Here is a 17971-nt window from a genome sequence, read left to right as displayed (position 1 = left end):
TATGTAGGCTAGTTTCTTCAATTATGGATAATAAAACCAAGCCCAGTAACATAACTATAACCCCATAAACGAGTTTCTTAAGTAGTAATATACTTTACCCTCTATAAAATTAAAGAACTACTTACTTATATCCTGAGCCCATTTTATGGCAGTGCCAATGTCTGACATACAGCCTTCAGTTAAGTAAACAACTTCTTCCCCAATCTTCCAACCAATCAGTGGATACAGACCTTAATTATTTTCCATGAAAAAAAACAAAACACCTAGATAAATTAAATGTTTCCAGGAAACATATACAAGCACCCCCCACAATAAACCCAACTAAAAAAAAAAATGTAGTTTTTGTTCAATTTCTTTGCAGAATTCAAGCTTAAAAAAGTCACTGATAGAGGTTAAATGTATTGTTTAAAAATTCAGTGATGGAATTACAAAAGACTCAAACAATAGTTTGTTAAACCAAAGTTAGCCTGAAAAAAAAACCACTACAAATTACAAAACAACCCTCTTTAAGCTAAAGAGAAGAGCTATCTCCACTTGCTTTTTTTTTAAATGATAAAAGATTTTGCATATACTTAAAAAATTATCAATATTTTCCTATTTGTTTTCAATCCATCTAATTTTCCCCAAAGGTCTCTAAAAAGTCAGAATTTACTTCCCTAAAACATAGAACATGAAGGCTGAGCTTTCAGATGGGAAGCACAAATACTAAAACAGACATATACACAAAAAAAAAGCAACACAAACTTAAAACATAGATCCTATTCATAGAAGATGACGAAAGTGAAATACTTTATTATTTTTTCAATATGCAATGCTTCCTCACATAGAAAGTAAAAAAATAAAATAAGTCACAGTTTGCCCATCCTTGTCCTCAACAAAGACTACTGTCAGTTAACTACAGCATTTTACCTGTATGTTTGCCTAACATAAACAACAAAACAAACACACAAACTGATTAAAAATATTTGGTGACATACTTTGTCTGTAACTACCAAACTACAAAACATTAGCACTTCCATAGTTTGCATGATGGGATTTGCAGGAAGTTATGACTTCCACCAAGTAGTGCTGGCTTTGCAGTGACTCAAAAAAAAAAAAAATTCAATTACTTTGATTTTTTTTTTTCCTTTTCTCTCAGAAGAAAGGCAGAAATAAATAGGGCAAGCACTATTAGTTTATTTGAAAACACAGAACAGCATCTTACAAAGAGCTGTCTGCTTGAAGGTACTACATTAGAAATAAACAACCAAGAATGAGGATAAACCTGATAATTTGTTCTCCCCTTTGCCCCCTGCCCCTGAAACCTTAACAAAGAAACGAGAGACATACTACTTAAAACAGTCAGTGTGAACTCAAAGACCTTCTTGTTTGACATCCATATTAGTAAGAACATAGAACAAAAGTCCCGCAGAGTAGTACTGCTTTTAATGCTAAAGCAAAAAGACTTTGTTATCTAGCTGAACAGTAGATGTTCTCCAGCACTGCAGCAGGACAAATGGTTTTTCAGGTCACTTGATAAGAACTGAAGCATTGAGTAGCCACTGCAATAAAAACCTCACACAACCCCAGTACTGCAACTGTTGGGAGTGAAGAGAGCAGCCAGACCTTACAGGACCCTGCTCAGGACTCAGAGATCATGGGTAATGCAGCAAAGGTAAATGAGTCCCAGTAACTATAAGACCAGAAAAGCATCAGAAGGATCCAGGGATTCTCTCTGCTTTCTCAAGGTGACTTTGCTGATATACAAGTGTCTCTCACAGAATCATCTCCAGTTTGCTTGCCTACGTCTGAAATAGGGGCATGGTAGTACCAGTGCAATTGCAGAAATTTGGTTAGTGCTGGAGGCACTCTGGTGCTTACAACAGAAAACAATCAGCAGCACCCATTTATATTAAAGTTCGTATTTGTCTCTTGAAAGGAAAAAGTGATATACAGATCTCCAGATCATTGGTGCAGGTCTCCCTTACAACCTTTATTTTCTACTGAAGGTGAAGCTGCAAAGCAGCAAGACTAAACAATCCGTTGAGCCAAAAGTCCTAGAGAGGACAGCTCATTAGGGACAGACAAGTCCATCACGTGGCCTTCCTAAAGATGCTCGCACCAGAGTCTCTAGTAGCATAAGATAATCTACCTCTAGGGAATGGATCAACATGAACTTGGTGTGACCACAGTTGCTAAGAACTATCAGACTGCCAGAGAGGTAGATTTTAAATCCGTACAACATACTTCCATCACTGAACTGTGAGAAGTGCTGTTCTTCAAGGAACTATTTTATTTTTTTTTAAACTGTCATATACAGCAACTAAATGTAGATCAGAAACTAGAACAGCACCTAATGAATAGCTTGGACAAGGATGCTGTAGGGATTCACCTTGCAGTCTTAAATACATATGTTGATTTTAAAGATTGAATGCATTACATTTCATGCGCAGGGCACTCAGAAAGCTAGGTACCTAATGTGCCCTACTAACCATACCACACGACAGCCAAAGAACATAGTGAAAATAATTTTAACATAAATTAACAGCCTAAAGCAGTAAAAGTTTCATAGCACTGCCTTAAAGATTTCAACTCCTATCAGATCACAATAGCCATTTTTTTCTGAAAAGAAAACAAAATGGAAAAACCTTACAGCATGTTTTTGTAGTCTGTTTTCCACAGACGACATACATCTGACTTCCTAAGTAAAAGTATCATCATAATGACACCATTAATTAGCCTAAAAAGCATTTGCATTCGTAGGGAATTCAGCGTCTGTGTTACTCAGCTCTGACACATCTCTTCTATTTGCCAAGGTCCTTCCCGACTTCAGCTGGTAAAAGCCTCCTTGGCACACTGCTGTCCTCTTCCCCAGCCGCACCCTCCCATTTTAAATTGTAGGCTTCCCAAAATTAGTAACTGTTTAAAAACGACGGACAGAGAGAGACACTGCTGGCAAATTTACTTCAGTGTTCTCTGTTGCTCTCTTGACAAATAGCCATCTATGACAAATTAACAAGATTGACAGATCACGAATGTTCAGAACGACAACATTTTAAACACTAGAAACACACTGGGGAGCCTATTTCTAGTATTTTAAAAGAAAACTAGATAATCTTGCATTATCTCACCGCAGGTACTTCAAAGCATAAGGGCTCAAGAGGAGGAACTGACAGCAATCCACTGGAACATTTTGATGTGAGAAGCCAGAGGACCAATCCCCTTTTTCTCCATTCCTGTACTATATAATCAGGAAGAACAGGTGAAGAAGGAAAAAAAAAAGAAAAAAAAGAGGGCTGCATGTAGCAGACAATTATTAGTGATGTTACTTAAATTCTCTTCTTGAGAAGCATATTTCGGGATAACCAAGACCTACATTTCTAGTTAAAAATTTCCACAGTCTTCTGTTCTGAAAATACTTTCAAGCTGTTTTTCTACAGCTTAGAGACAGAAGGAAAAGCATAGCCCTGTTTCGTCCCTTTTTGTACCCTCATCATTAACAGCTGTCAGGTAACAGGAAATACTCTAAAACTAAGATTTCACTAGCTTACTTCTTCGTGATGCAAAGAGACGCTCTCCAGTATTCACATTCCAGAAGCCACCTGTTCCCATCGTCAATTTAACATCTCCTGGGTGAAAGCAGCATTCTCCAAACATTGCTGACTGCTGGTCAGCTACCTGCCATACCAACAAAAACAATATGACAAGTTAGCTACCAACTACCAACCTACAATGCTGACGGATTTTAAAACATCAGTGCAAACACTTCAGAGTTCAGAACAGAAATACCATTCAGAAAGGAACTGAGCATTAAGAGAGGACTCATACACAATTTCTTAAGTATTTGCAGGCCATTCCTGTCAGATTTATCACTAGAATCAAATTACACCAGGTTTGGACACATTGTGAATGTCTGTAATATTGCCTTCAACACTGGCATTTGCCATCCCAGGGAGCAGCACAGAGTAGCTTGGCTTAAATTCCTCTTCCCCCGAATAGAAAGTTGAAGTTCTGAGGTTCCTTTTTGCCTGCTACCCCTCCTGTACCAAATTATTCCATGCTCAATTTTTCAACAATGGTGATGGTTATTAAATGTATTTACTTATGTTTGTGCCTTGGTGAAACAGTAAATTGAGTCTACAATTCTTTAAAAATAGCAGGAGAAATTCATGTTAGCTAGACGACATTTCTTCCATTTAGCTCAATTCAAGCAGATTTTTCTGTAAGTTATTACTTTACAAAAATAATGGGTTTTTCTTATCCAAATCCTAACTACTGAGGCAAGAACATGTTATTCTCCATTTATTTTTAGTGAAAAAAAGAAATAAAAGGTACCACAGGTGGATCTATTAACAAATACTCTTACATTTGTGTAGAGTCTTACTGCAGTCAAGCCAGGATGGACCCCACTGCACAACTTTATCTAGAACAACTGATTTTAAGCCAGAGACACAAATGTTACCAGCGTTTAGAGCAGAACCCAGCTCTGTTAAGTCCTACATTCAGTGCTTAATCATTAATCACCTTCATGGACCTCAACCCCTAGAAATGCCTTCCAGTTCCTCTCTCCTCTTTTCCCCCTAAGGTTGTAAACCTGAGGTTTTTGAGAAAATTCAACAACAAATTCTACTGTAGTTAAGTCATAGAGAAGGAATAGAGAATACTTACTAAACAAGCAAGTATTAAAACAAAGCTAGATAAAAATAATACAGGTACAAATGTAGAGATTTAAGTAAGAAAACACTTTCACTCACCACTGCCATTATTGGAATAGGTACCCCAAATATTTCAGAGTCAGATGATCCGAAGTTGAAGCTTAAAACAAACGTTATGGAGAAACATCACAACACTAAATTGACCTTTTTGTTAAAATGAAATCTAGATATATAAGGCCTGGGTCTGCATGACATATGAAAGGTAATAATGCTTTCTTTAAAATAAATTGTTAGTAAAACTATCACTTTAAGAAATATAGTAAAAGTTTTGGATGTAGTGTTAAAAAAGTACATCTGCATATAAAAATACTTTAATAGTTTTGGGTGTATCTACCTATTACTTTGCCCATGCAGATTATGTAGTATTTTTCTAAAGGCAATTAATTTAACAGTTATCATATTTTTTTGAATGTGCCTTCATAGTTACCTTGTGTCTTTCACTGGTGGATAAATAGACATTGGAATGGAAAGTAAATTACACAAAGTGGGGTTCCAACGTTTCTGAAATAATACGGAAAAAGTAAAAACGTCAGCAACTCTCTCCAAAACACAATAAATACCAACAACATTTTTTCGGAACAGCACATACCGTAAAGGGTTCAAAAACGCCTGTAGCACTAGCATTCGAATAATCTGTAGCGTACACAGAACCTACCATAAAAAAAAGAACAAAGTTAAGATTTTAGATATCCAAATATTTAAGAGTAATTTTAAACATACTTCTTTAAACATCTCAGTGGCTCCCATGAAATACAAACTGAGTGTCTATAGGCAAAGTCATAATGATACAATGAGCACACAAACTTCAAACCTACCTGCCGCTCACTATAGTGTGTATATATTAATTACCTTCATGACACTGGCTAGAAGAGAGCCGATACTTTTGACAACATGTGCCACACCGACTGCATCACTGTCTATCATAATCTATCCAATTGGTCAGGCATTAGCCCTCAGGACAGAAACTTGTAATTCTTCCACATTTGTAACAATTGTTCATTCTTTTGCTTTCACAGGTACTTTTCTTCAATCAAGGCCAATTAGTTCTGGCAGTCCTCTTTAAATCTTAAATGCTTAAAAGGTTGATTACACTGAATAATTATTTTGACCACCCTTCCAGGCAGGCCCAAAGAAGAATTAATTCAGAAGTTGTTTTTTTTAAAAACAGAAAATATATTACAATATTCATCAATTACAAAAAAAGCACAAATTGTCAAAGAAGTATTTGAATTCTAGGATATATCAATGGCAGTCATGAACATCATTACTTAGATTCCAGTATGTTTTATTAACATTTAAGAGGAACTGTAACATTCACCTTTAGTCAATCTATACAGTAACCACGTGTCAACTGTTCCAAAGCAGCAGTTATTTTTTCTGGCAGCTTCTTCAGCCTGGGAACAAATACACATACAAAAAAAGTATTTACAACTGGGTACAATAAAAAGGAACATATTTCCTGATTCCTTTTCTCATTTTCTTTGTGGCTAATGATAATGTCCCCAGAAAATAAGTCTCTGATTGCCATTTTTTCTTCTAAAAAGGACAAGTCGCTATATAAGTAATATTATGCTACAGTTCATGCTCCTAACAGAGAATAAGCACAGTTTCTTACAGTTGCTGCTAAGGAAAGAAAAGCAATTAATCTTCTACTGTGGTGGCCAGTTGAAAACAAATACAATGTCATGCAAAACTAGAGTGCAAATAGCTTTAAAATAAAGTACAATTACTGATTTTATAACTATATCAAGTGAAATAAGGTGATTCAATTACGTTTCCTACCCACAAAGAAAACTTTTTACTATTACACATTTCCAGAATCAGAGAAAAAAAGATGTATAAACATAAATACATATTTAGGTAGAGAGGCTTTGAACATTAACACAGATAAAAGTCTCTCGTTCTAGCTGTTTTGAGGAAAAGAACATGCAAGACAAAAGTGAAGAGGTTACAACCAGCCTAAGTCACTAGCCATTATTAAGACTTAAGAAAACTACTTTTTTTTCCCGTTCCAGCTTACCTCATGTATGTTTTTAAAAACCCATGACAACTTCATAGAAGTTTGTTGTGTTGAAAAAGTAAGAAAACTTGGTGCTAAATATCGATCATTCCTAGTCAAGAAATGAAGCACTGTAAAAATAACATGGATTACCTGTTTCAAAAGAAAACAGTTAATTTTTTAATCTCTCCTTTTAAAGGTTTCTGATCAATTATCTTTAAAGGATGACAACACAGACGAAAGCTGCTGACATGAGATTAGGTTCAGAAAGCTAAAATTCTGTTAGAGAACCCTTCCATAGGATTTCAACAGATAGCCTTCCCACAACAAATACCACAGGACAGAGCAGCTGCACTAAGTTTTACTGACTTCCGCTGGCACACTGACAGACACTGCTCTGCATTGCGAAGACAGGTCACCTATGCACAATGCATGATGTGGTTGACAGCGTTACATACTGTTATTCCAGTGAAATTTCTCCTACAGTAGACAGGGTCTATCATGTTTTAATAGATTAACCAAAATTTAATCATTGATCAAGTTTTCATTCACAAAAGAAATCACTGGCAAACCCAAGAATTTAACTTATTGTGGGTGTGCTAGTCAGTTGCCGCTTAACAGGAAAAGCAATTTCAGTTTTTCCACTTAGAGCAAATCTTTCTCTTCCAAAGGTATGAAGCACAAGCCATGAGCAGCATTAAATGTAGCTTCTATAGATAATCTGAGCAAAGAGTACGTTTAAAAAAAACACAAACAAAAAACCCAAAACATTGCCAATGAAGAACTACCTACATCCAAAAATTATGCTGTAGCAGTGTTAACATGCAACATTTCAATACAACGAAGAGACTAAAAATAACAAAATGCGTGCTAGACCTACAGATATCTTTTCCCATAATTAATTACCTTCAGGCTATCAGTACTGCATTTTTTCTTGGTACTATTTTCCATGCTAGTCTTGCTCAGTTAAATGCTTTTAGGCCACAGCATGTTATACTAACATATTAACAGGACATTTGCAGTATTTCATATATTGCTCTTACTCTTCATAAAAATGAAACAGTTATAATATGTCCATGGAGTATCTAGCTTAGCACAGTTTTACCTTCAGCAGAAGGGACTTATTCCAGGAATTCACAAGTTGAGCACTTCTTAAGTCTTGCCAACTTATGAAATTATGAAAATGTTTCCCTGTCCTCCTGAAAAACAGTATTTGAATATTCTCATTTAAAACTATCAAACATACACTGCCCAAAAAAATCAACATCATTCACCATTTCCAATCAGTACACTTAACACTAGGTCAATTCTTAAAATAAATGCATATCCTCCTGGTGCATTTGAGGAATTAGTAATAGGCACACGGACATATCGAGTGTGAGGCTTCTCACCAGAATGAAAATATACGTATGTATTTATGTCTTCCAAAGGACTAAAAACAAAACAAAAAAGGACATACATTTACAAACCATTCTGAACTGCTGTAAGGTGTGCAAACACAAGAGAACGTGAGTGACTGACATTTGTTGTTTTCAGGTTGTGACCTGAGTTTAATATTTCCACAGTCTGCTTCCATCGAGTTTATGAATACAAATTAATACAAATTCATCTTAAACAACACACAATATACATACTTGTGCCATGTAATGAAAGTTGATCTCTGTGTCGAGATGCCAAGACCAGCAACTTGCCTCATGTGAAGTCCTGCATCTAAAAACCAAAAACAAACCACACAAAATCCAGCATTTATTTGAAGAAACAAACAAAAATACAGTTTTTCAAATATAACTATAAAACCTATGGAATACCTAGGAAATTAATAATTTAAGAGAATACAAATCTCTAGAGACTGGCCAAGTAAGTGGCTAGAACAGTGAAATATTAGGGAACTCTAAGTCGACAACTGATTCCAAAGCAGGTAAATAAGCATATGTATTTCACAAAAGCAGTTGTGCCACACTGACCCTTTCCACCTTCTGAAAGGCCTGTTGACGTTTTACTTAACAATCCCACAGTCAGTCAGGCAGGTTACATATGCATATATAATCAATTAAAATGTGCATTTCACATGGATGAATGTGAACAAAAGCACAAACAGAAGTCGTACCTTTACAAACTTGTGGAAAGAAATTCCATAAAGAAATAAAACTAGATTGATTCTGTATGCAGTAAAGAATGTCAGTATGCCATGATTTTCTACATCACTTTGATAACGACATGTCTCCCCTTAAATATTATATTCCTTAAGCAATCTTTCAAAATTCCTAAGAACAGATTTGCTTAAATCACGTATCACTGAATGCAACAAAGTATCCTTCAAATTCAGATGTATAAAAACGTACATTTGGGTATACACCAATTTTGCTGTTAAAGCCTTACCTTCAAATAACTGTTACAGAACACTTTTTCTAATATATATAACTGTAAATAATTAAATATGCCCACAGCTATTTTCAAAGCAGCTTTGTTCAGCTTCCCAAGTACCTCTCTGCATGCTTCCAGAAGCAAAATTATGTGAAAAAAAAAAATACATTAGGAAATTCCACTTAAATGATAGACTACCCCTTTTGTCCACAGGACCGTTACTCTGAAGGGCTCTCAATCCTGCTACTTAAACAAATCACAGGTTAAGTAGGTCCAGCTCATACACGTTCCTACGTTAACTTTCACGTGCAAAGTTACTCATTTGCCTAAGTATATACTGCAGACTCTACAACCAACCACCTCTGAGTGACAGTTACCAAAGGGGTTTCATAAAGAAAGTGCCAACCTCCACATGTGCTTCTGCACCTTCCCTTACACTGGTCCTTGCATTCACAAAGGCAGTGGTGTCAAGGCCCTCAATCACCTGAAAACTAAACCAGGGCTTTCACAAGGCTACCTGCTCCAACGGCCTGCCAAGTGCTGCTGGTCGTGGGAGCGTATGGGAGGAGGACGTGGGAGTGGGGCCTTGAGCACAGTAGTATTTATTTTTCAGTAGTAGATGGGTCTAAGCTGAAGGCAAAGCCATACCAGTACTACCGCAGCTCACCGCAGATTAGTGTGGCACATCTTACTCCTCCCCATCTCCACAACCTGCATACTCCCACCACTTTCCCTGTGTCAACTATCATGCTCTCTAAACCCCTACATGAGCAGAGCTAACTTTCATTAAAGAGAAAAAACAGAAGACAAACATGGATATTTTTCAGCTAAAGCTGTATCCTGGAAGGATTTCCTGGAAGGACTGAACCAGCACCAGAGCGAGAGAGAGGCACGGTACCATGCAGCCACAAGCAGTTTCCACCTTTAGATAGTACTGAACTACATCAGCTCACCCACCCACGCATGGAATCACACGTTTTGGCTCCACAAGCCCTGCAAACTGAAGTGCTCCTATGCCTTCTTTCTGCTTTCAGACAGCCATTCCTGCCCCTCATACCACACCTTCTCTTGTGCTGGCACAAATATTTGTGAAGCTCTGCTGACATAAACAACCGCATAGTGATTTGAGTCAGGAAACTGCTCCGCACTTCAAACCACCCTGTAAAAAGGAGGGTGGGACCGCTTCTTTTGACAGCACTATGGGCTTATGCTCACTTACATTACACAACCACTTAAAAATGACCTGCTGACAGTGCGCACAGCTTGGCCACAAGAAAAGCTTCCCCTTTTAAAACCAGCTGAAAAATTTTGCTTCCTGATTTGCCCCACAGAATGGGAGTGGAGGAAGCTAGTAAGGTCTTCAGGGCTTGAGGTGGCATTGCTGTTCTTGTGACAGAACAGTTGTGGCTGTGAGAAAACATAACAAGAGCCCAAAATAATCAGCTGCAGCTTACACTTAGTAATGGTTACTTCCTCTGTCCCCTAGGCTGCCTTGCAAAGAGAGACAAGAGCAGCTTTGGCTTGAGCCAGGCTTGGAGGCAGAGCAACACTTAGAGACCAAACTGCAAGAGGGGCTGAACAGGAGGAACTTTAGGCACTGAAAGAAAGAGTATGACGCACACACACATGACAAGGAGGCTGGGGCACCATAAGAGAGCTGTGGTGCAGTTGACAGGTCCATAGCATCAGTGTCGCACAAAAGGTGATCCATGCTGGATTGCAGAATGCTGGAACTGGTGTAATAGGAAAGCTGTGTGAGTTGTGGAGAATAAGTGCACAGTTAGACCAGAATCCAGAAAAGGGGTGGGGGAGGAACATGAGAAGTTTGGCAGAAAAGGGAGCTGTGTGTGTTTCAGTGTGTAGAGTACTAGGAAAAGTTAGGCTAAAGTACAAATAAAAAAGAACAACACAGAAACTGAATGCTAAGAACTGTTTGTGGTTTAGGTGGGGAAAATGGGAATATCGGGTTGTAATCAAGCAAGCACAACTATGCAGCATCCTGCCTTCATTCTCTCATACGCTCACATCCGCTCACACAAAGCGGCAGTACAATAGTGGGGAATCAGAGGAGGAAACAAGCCTACTCTGTTAGTACACAGAGGCATCTGGAGGAAGGCAAACAGACACTAGGGAAGGGAACATATACAAAACGCTGGAGCAACAAGGCGCTGTCACTGACATGTAAATCGAGTACGCTGCTGGTTCTACTGCAATCCTAATCTGGCCCCGCTGAAAGAAAAAAAGTAATTGAAGGGGCCTATTTTACATAATGGTTGAATAGGCCTTAAAGTATGCTGTAGACCTGTGCTCAGTGATGAATTTTCAGTACTTTTTAAAATAAATAAAATAACCTTATTAGCTAATTAACTAACTTTACTGATTTTTTATGAATAATTAATTACTTTCTCAAACTTTATAAGCCATTACCTTGTACAGCCTCTTTTATTACACCAACAAACTGACTCCATAGCACTTCAGGATCTAATTCAACCCAGCCAGGACGAGGATAAAGTGATTCCACCTGTTCACGAAAGATACACAGCGTTGTTATGACCCCTAGTTCACAGAAACCAGCATTCTTGTGAAAGTTTGTGCCAACACATTTGAGTTTGCTTTTTTGGTTCTTAATTTTCTGAATCTACCGCAAAAGAACAACCAACAGTGTCTATCACTTTTAAAACAGGGTTGAATGTGAGTCCATGATCTCTAGAAGATTTCCTCTGTTCAGGGGGAATAAAGAAGCCCAAACCCTCAGGAACTGGGGAGCCTGTAAACCCCTTTCGGCGCTCCAAACTGGAATCCAGGTTTTTCAGAGAACCTTTTGGCTCTGCTGAACTTGGACTTGGATGTTGATGCCTCTGAGCAGCTCACTAGCAGCGTGGCACAGCAGGCCAGGGAGCACCTGCCAGCTGGGCTTCCAGGGAGAGGTGGGTCAGTGCCACTGAGAACATCCCCTTCCATCACCAAAAATCAATCAGATTTCTCATGCTTCCCCTCGCTGCAATCTTTTCATTGCAACAGCTAACAATAAAAAAGTTAATTCTGGAGAGCGACTTTGATCCCAAAACCACGAGCTGTGTAAACAAAGAACAGCCTGAAATTCGTGTTCCAAAGTTAACACTTTTTTACACAGCGCTGTTACACAATCGGACGTGTGCACATGCAAGTCCTACACAAGTCTCAGCTGTGTCTACTGACGAAAGTTGTTTTGTTTGGAGACGGATTAGTCGACAAGCGACTAAAGCGAAGGCACCACAGGGAATGGTGGGCGCGACCAAACGCCGAGAGGGACGAGGCGAGCGCAGCGGTGCCATCCCCGTGGGGCTCCCAGCCGCGTCGGGGGTTTCGTTTCACCCAGCTGCTCTGAGGGCCCTCAGGAAGCCGTTCCCCACCCGACCCGGCTCAGGGGATGCCCACGCACTGGGTGAGCGCCTCCGAACGCTCCCTGCGCCCCGCCTGGGCACCCCGCACGGTGAGGGACCCGGAGACCCGCAGGTCGAAACCGCCCGGCAGCCGGGGGAGAGCGGGCACATTCGGCCCCGCCCGCAGGCGCCCGCCTCCGGCGACGGCTGCTGAGGCAAATGCTGCCTCAGGCTGCCCTCGCCCGCCGAGTCCCGCCCGGCCCGGCGGCGAGGTGAGGGCGCCGCCCCGCTGCCCCCCCCCCGCCGCGGATTCACCTTCCTGCAGCTGGAGCCTCTGACCGCGGCCGCCCGGTCATAGACGTGGCACTTCACCACCGTGCTGCCCACGTCCACCCCCAGCACGTACCGCGCGGGGCCGGCGCCGCTCTCCTGCTGCCCGCACGGCATCGCCCGCCGCGGCCCGGCGCGCAGGGGATCGCGGAGTGCGGCCGGACGGCAGCCGCCCGCCAGAAAACCGCCGGTCCGCCGCGGGGCGGGCGCCCGGCCGGCCTATGGGCGCGGGGAGCGCGGCAGCGCGAGGCGGGCCGCGCCGCGGCGATACCGCCGGGCTGGCAGGTGGCGCCCGCCGCCGGGGGCGGGCGCCGGGGCGGCCTCCGCAGGCCGCGGCCTGGCAGCCACCGCCCCCTCCCTGGCCCTGCGGCAGAGACCAGCGCTAGGCCGCGGCGGGTACGGCGACCGGGCGGCGCAGCTCCCTGCCGCCGGCTCTGGCGGGGACGGCGGCACCAGCGCGCCCGCTGCCTCAGGGGGAGCGCGGGTCTCCCGGCAGCGGTGGCGCGTTCTCAGCGTGGCCGGGCCCCGGGCACCGGGTTCCCACATCAGAGCAAAACCACCAAACCCCACGTTTAGTCTGTGCAGTTTCTATATAAATTTACCAAATGCACGTAAAAGGCTTTTAAGTAAACACCACATGTTAAAGGGTTTCTAAAAGACAGAATTCAGCCAGTGCCACTGCAATATTCCCTCACGGTGCCAGGACTGCCTCCGAGCGCACTGCCTGAACCCAGCTCCTTACAGCCGCACCACATGGAAACAGGGTTTTGGTAAACAACCAGGCATGGTCACTCAGGATTTGTCACTGAAGGCACTGAGTGTCAGTGAACAAGTGATATGTAATTATATCAAGTCTTCATCTGCAGTGCTTCCTTTGTGCCATCACCTTCCTTCAGAGCGGGAACCACGTTTAAAATTACTGTTTTGAACAGAGTTAGTGACAGAAACATTCCTGTACTGCCCTTAGCTGGGGCGGTGGATTTTAAACAGGAACAACCAGAAATACTCTCAGTTACGCAATAAAATTCAGGACATTTAACCCCAAACTAGTATCAGTTGAATCTAGTTTTAACCTTAATTAGAAGATTAGTCAATTAGTTTTAACTCCTCATTTAATCAGAGCAGGAAAAGCAAAAGCAAAAAATACACAGAAAGTATTTTCCCCTTGCACTTCTGTTTGGCCCCTCTTACAAAAAGTTGCGCTATGAACAACAGAAGGGTATTACGTGGGATAACAGTCAGATGTTACGGGATCTTTAAAACAGGAATACTAACGACAGTGAAAGCCGGATAAGGAGAGGCTCCCCCTTCACCCGGGCAGTCGCAGAGGTCACTGGGATAAAGGCTGGGATCATGGGGAACTGAAGGCATGTGAAAAAGAAGGCCAAGGAATGGCTGCTTTATCTCTCCTCCCTAAGGAACGACTCGTTAAAAAGTCATAATCTCTTTGAGTTTTATATTCTCTTTCACTATAACTTGACAAGTTATAATCTCTCTATGCACATCTAATAGATGTATGTCAGAGAAAGGTATCAAGTACTTCATATCTGAATAAGACTATTTTTCTTCAAACTAATTTAATTATTCTGTTAGTTGCAGTAAATAATAATTATTTAGAACTCCTGAAGAAAGCTCCCTAAATAAGATTCAACATGTGTAACTGGTACAAAAGGCTAAAACCTCTCCAAACATTCAAAAACTATGAAGCCTTAAGTAAAATTGGGAAAATGCATCTAGACATCCTTCATGTTTTTACAGCATCAATACAATGGGGGCCCATCTCACTGCAAGATGAAGCAAAATTTCAAAAAGAAATGGAGGTGCAGGTTACTTTTTTCTTTTACAAGCTCTTAATATAAGAAATACATACCCCTCTGATTCACTGTATTGCATGGAAGTGACCCATAAGCCAATTTCTTCACATAAATCTTAAACTCCGTTTAATATGTTAATAAGAACTTAGATGCATCTTGAAAAGGAACACCATGTATACGTTGGAAAAAGATAACATGAACCAACTTGCATAATTGCAGTCCATACATAATCCCAATTATATAGTATGTATTAGAATTGCTCAATTTATGAGGCTTATGAAATACAAATTTTATGTTATTGTTCTGTTTGCAATGTCATAAAATCAATGCAATAAAGGAGGCAACAGGTTTTCAGACATGCATAGCTTGTCCACCCAAGTTATCTGGCATTAGCTTATGCTATTTTGTCATAAATAGTATCATTCCCACACAGGCACTCTTTGTCTGTCCAAAGCCTCTGTCACTCTCAGAGAAAAATCTTATCGCTAACATGGGTAAAAACCCCAAGTCCATCTTAGCACAGACAAGAAACTGACTGGGCGTACGGACACCTCCTCTTACACTGCACTGCAACGCTGATAACAAGCCTGTATAACCCTCTCCTACCACCCTAGTCTGCCTATTTGAGTGCGAGCATGCAGGTGCCATTTCCACTGTTGCGAATACAGAGAATTCACACACCTGGGGTCACGTACCAATTACTGCAGCAGCTATGTCCCATCCTTCTGCATCTTCCCTGCTGAAATCCTCCATTTCTTTGGTCTCTGGAAAGCATGACTGGTCTTGTCTTTTACTGGAATATCAAACCAAATGAAGGAGTGGAGGCACTCCAGGGACCTGTCCAATGCTGTAGTGAAGGAAAGAGTTATTAAATAAAAACAACCAAACAGCAGAACATCAGGGACAAGAAGATCCTCCATCACTGGCAGTGATGGCAAAACACCCACCATGAGTAATTTATATTGGATATTTGTAAGCAATGTCATCGTGCTCAGCATGGCTCCGTCAGCAACAAGTACACTTTAGAGGATGCCAAGCAAGAGGGGTTTGCCCCAGTTATCCAGGTTAAAATAGGCCTTGAGAGATGGGAGCGCTACAGATCCAGCAGACCTAATTACTAGAAAGAAAACATGATTCTGACATTTTCTAGGACCAGATTATTAATTAAAATTTCCAAATTATTGATTAAACTGTCTTTGAAATAGGTAACTTATTTTTTCTTTTAAATAAAGGTATTCTCAGCTGCATTTCTGTTGTACACCTGATACATAGGAGCCTCTTCGCTCATGCCGCGCTTCCAGTATGAAGCAAACTTGCCACTGGCAGTGCTAACAGGATTCCAGCTACTGGAATCTAGGAGATCAAGACCTAAAACTTCTAATGCATGTTTTTTTCTTTAACTTCCCTTCCTTAGCTGTATTTTGTCAAGATGCATCTACCCTTCTACTGCCTCATCAAACTATTTAACATTTTACCCACTCCGTAGCTCTACCACTTTAAGGAGTTTTAACATTATGAAAGCATTGGCCTCAGGGTCCTTAGACTGTATTTAAATAAGAAAGAGCCCACTAATATCTATTGCTCCATTGGTTGGTGCAGCCCACATACATCATTCATTAAGCTTTGCCTGGAGACTTAACAGACAACCCAACATGAAAGCAATGACCTTGTGGCAAATTTTGCTGCAATAATTTACCACACGACCATTCTCAGCAGTTCCTCCTGTACTCCTGACAGAATTTACCACTCTCCTTGAAGTCAACAGACAGAATCATATACGACATCAGTTAATCTAGCATTTTAGCTTCGCGGGTGATTGGAGTTTTAGGCAGCGATGGGATGTTTCTTAAGCAGTTCCACTCTTGCTAAATCATCCCACCCTCACACTGTGAACTGTTGTACCAGCACAGCTGTTCATGTGGCTCCACGGTGAACTATCAGGCTGAAAAATAACATGGGGGAAAGAGTTTCAATCAGATTAATTCCTTGATATGGTTCGTAATGTGGTGATACAAACAGTTTGGCACGATCCAGTGGGAACAAGAGACTGGTTAAGGCAGCATTTTCACTAGAGAATTGCACATCAAAACTGTGCCCAAATATGTGAGGTTTTGCATCGTACCTGAGGCACAAGCAGTCCCTTCCTTTCTGCCAGCTCTGCGACAGGAGTAACCTTTGCCAGAGAATGAGGCGGACTTTAGGACAATCAGGTTTTAAGCCAAGAATTTATTTACCAAAGCAAGTGAAGTGAAAACTGGTATACTTATTCTGTTAATGTTTCATTACTTGCCCATGCTTTTAACCCATCCTAAGTAATATCCACATGTGGAGATGTGCAATGTGTATATATGAGATAATGTCCATCATCCTCTGGATTTCTCTTAAGGAATTATGATGTGGACTATAAGTGACAGAACTGTGAATAGCTTTGAGAAAATGAGAGACTGAGTCACATATCTGCATATATATGTGTGTGCGTGTGTATATACGTGTGAGAAATGGTAATTTGTACCTAGAAAATCTAGGGCTAAACAGCTCTTTAAAAGAACATTGATTTCAAAGTCTGGAAATTCACAGGAAAAAAATCTAAAAATGAAGAGAGGAAAATGGCCATCAATGAAATTTAAGAACAAGAGAACGGATACACTACAGGCTAAAGGGATGAAAAAGCACTTAAGAACTACTGTTTCAGTAAGACCTAGCCACTTAAAAAAAAAAAAAAAAAAGGAATTACAAAAGAAAGCAAGGGGAAGGAAAAGGAAAAAATTTAAACACAGAAAAATCTAGAAGCAGAATGAACCATCTCTATACATGCTCAGTAAACTCGGAGGTTCCAGCAGCCTACACTGCTCTCCATTTACCCTGCTGTGTTAAGTTTCAATGACTGACAAAGCATTTCAGCTGTTTCAAATAAATATGTACTGGAAGAAACATCAGGAGCTAATAGTAATGTCATGTTCTATCCCAAATTAGTGATAAATCTAAAGCATAGGTTACTCTGAAATAGATCACTTGCTTGAACTGAAATCCCAGTTCTTGCTTTACCCTGTACCCTCAACACCAACTTTGAATTTTATTGCTATTGTTACTGGCACAGAAATTACATTTTGGCTTTTGATTGCCAGCCTTTGTCTTTCTTGCCATTACACAAAATACCGGACTACGGGCAATTATCAACTTTCATAAAGCCATGCTGATGCAGTAACACTTACTGATCAAGTCTTACAAGAAAAAAATAGGTTTTAATGAAAAATGCTTTCTCTGTCCTTTCAAGTAACAGGAATCAGGTTTACTATTTGCACTTGATGGCACTGTGAAATCCTTCCGTTCTCTTAGATTTGTATGGTCTTTCAAAGCAGAAATGAAACACGAAATTTGTAAATTACAGAAAAATAAGACTAAACACCC

At 40.6% G+C, this 17971-nt stretch overlaps 1 protein-coding gene across 7 annotated transcripts in view; it reads right to left on the bottom strand.

Moving 5' to 3' along the window:
• Positions 1 to 17971, bottom strand: part of GK5 (glycerol kinase 5) — a 30699-nt gene that overhangs the window by 12529 nt on the left and 199 nt on the right. For 4 of the 7 annotated variants that reach the window (XM_068405750.1, XM_068405754.1, XM_068405751.1 and 1 more), the window contains exons 1-11: positions 12735 to 12885; positions 11485 to 11578; positions 8328 to 8403; positions 7799 to 7892; positions 6715 to 6846; positions 6013 to 6088; positions 5284 to 5345; positions 5122 to 5195; positions 4734 to 4794; positions 3531 to 3657; positions 126 to 230 (exon numbers count right to left, since the gene is read on the bottom strand). In XM_068405750.1, the coding sequence (XP_068261851.1) occupies positions 126 to 230; positions 3531 to 3657; positions 4734 to 4794; positions 5122 to 5195; positions 5284 to 5345; positions 6013 to 6088; positions 6715 to 6846; positions 7799 to 7892; positions 8328 to 8403; positions 11485 to 11578; positions 12735 to 12866 (1033 nt within the window). In that variant the 5' untranslated portion in view covers positions 12867 to 12885. Of the gene's footprint in view, positions 1 to 125; positions 231 to 3530; positions 3658 to 4733; positions 4795 to 5121; positions 5196 to 5283; positions 5346 to 6012; positions 6089 to 6714; positions 6847 to 7798; positions 7893 to 8327; positions 8404 to 11484; positions 11579 to 12734; positions 12915 to 15258; positions 15411 to 17971 lie in introns of those variants that run through there. The other 3 variants (XM_068405756.1, XM_068405757.1, XM_068405755.1) reach the window with 3 other exon arrangements.

The sequence above is a fragment of the Nyctibius grandis genome, chromosome 8 (assembly GCF_013368605.1).
Source record: "Nyctibius grandis isolate bNycGra1 chromosome 8, bNycGra1.pri, whole genome shotgun sequence".
NCBI lineage: Eukaryota > Metazoa > Chordata > Aves > Nyctibiiformes > Nyctibiidae > Nyctibius > Nyctibius grandis.
The sequence above is the reverse complement of the archived record's forward strand: the minus strand, read 5'-3'. Positions and strand labels throughout refer to the sequence as shown.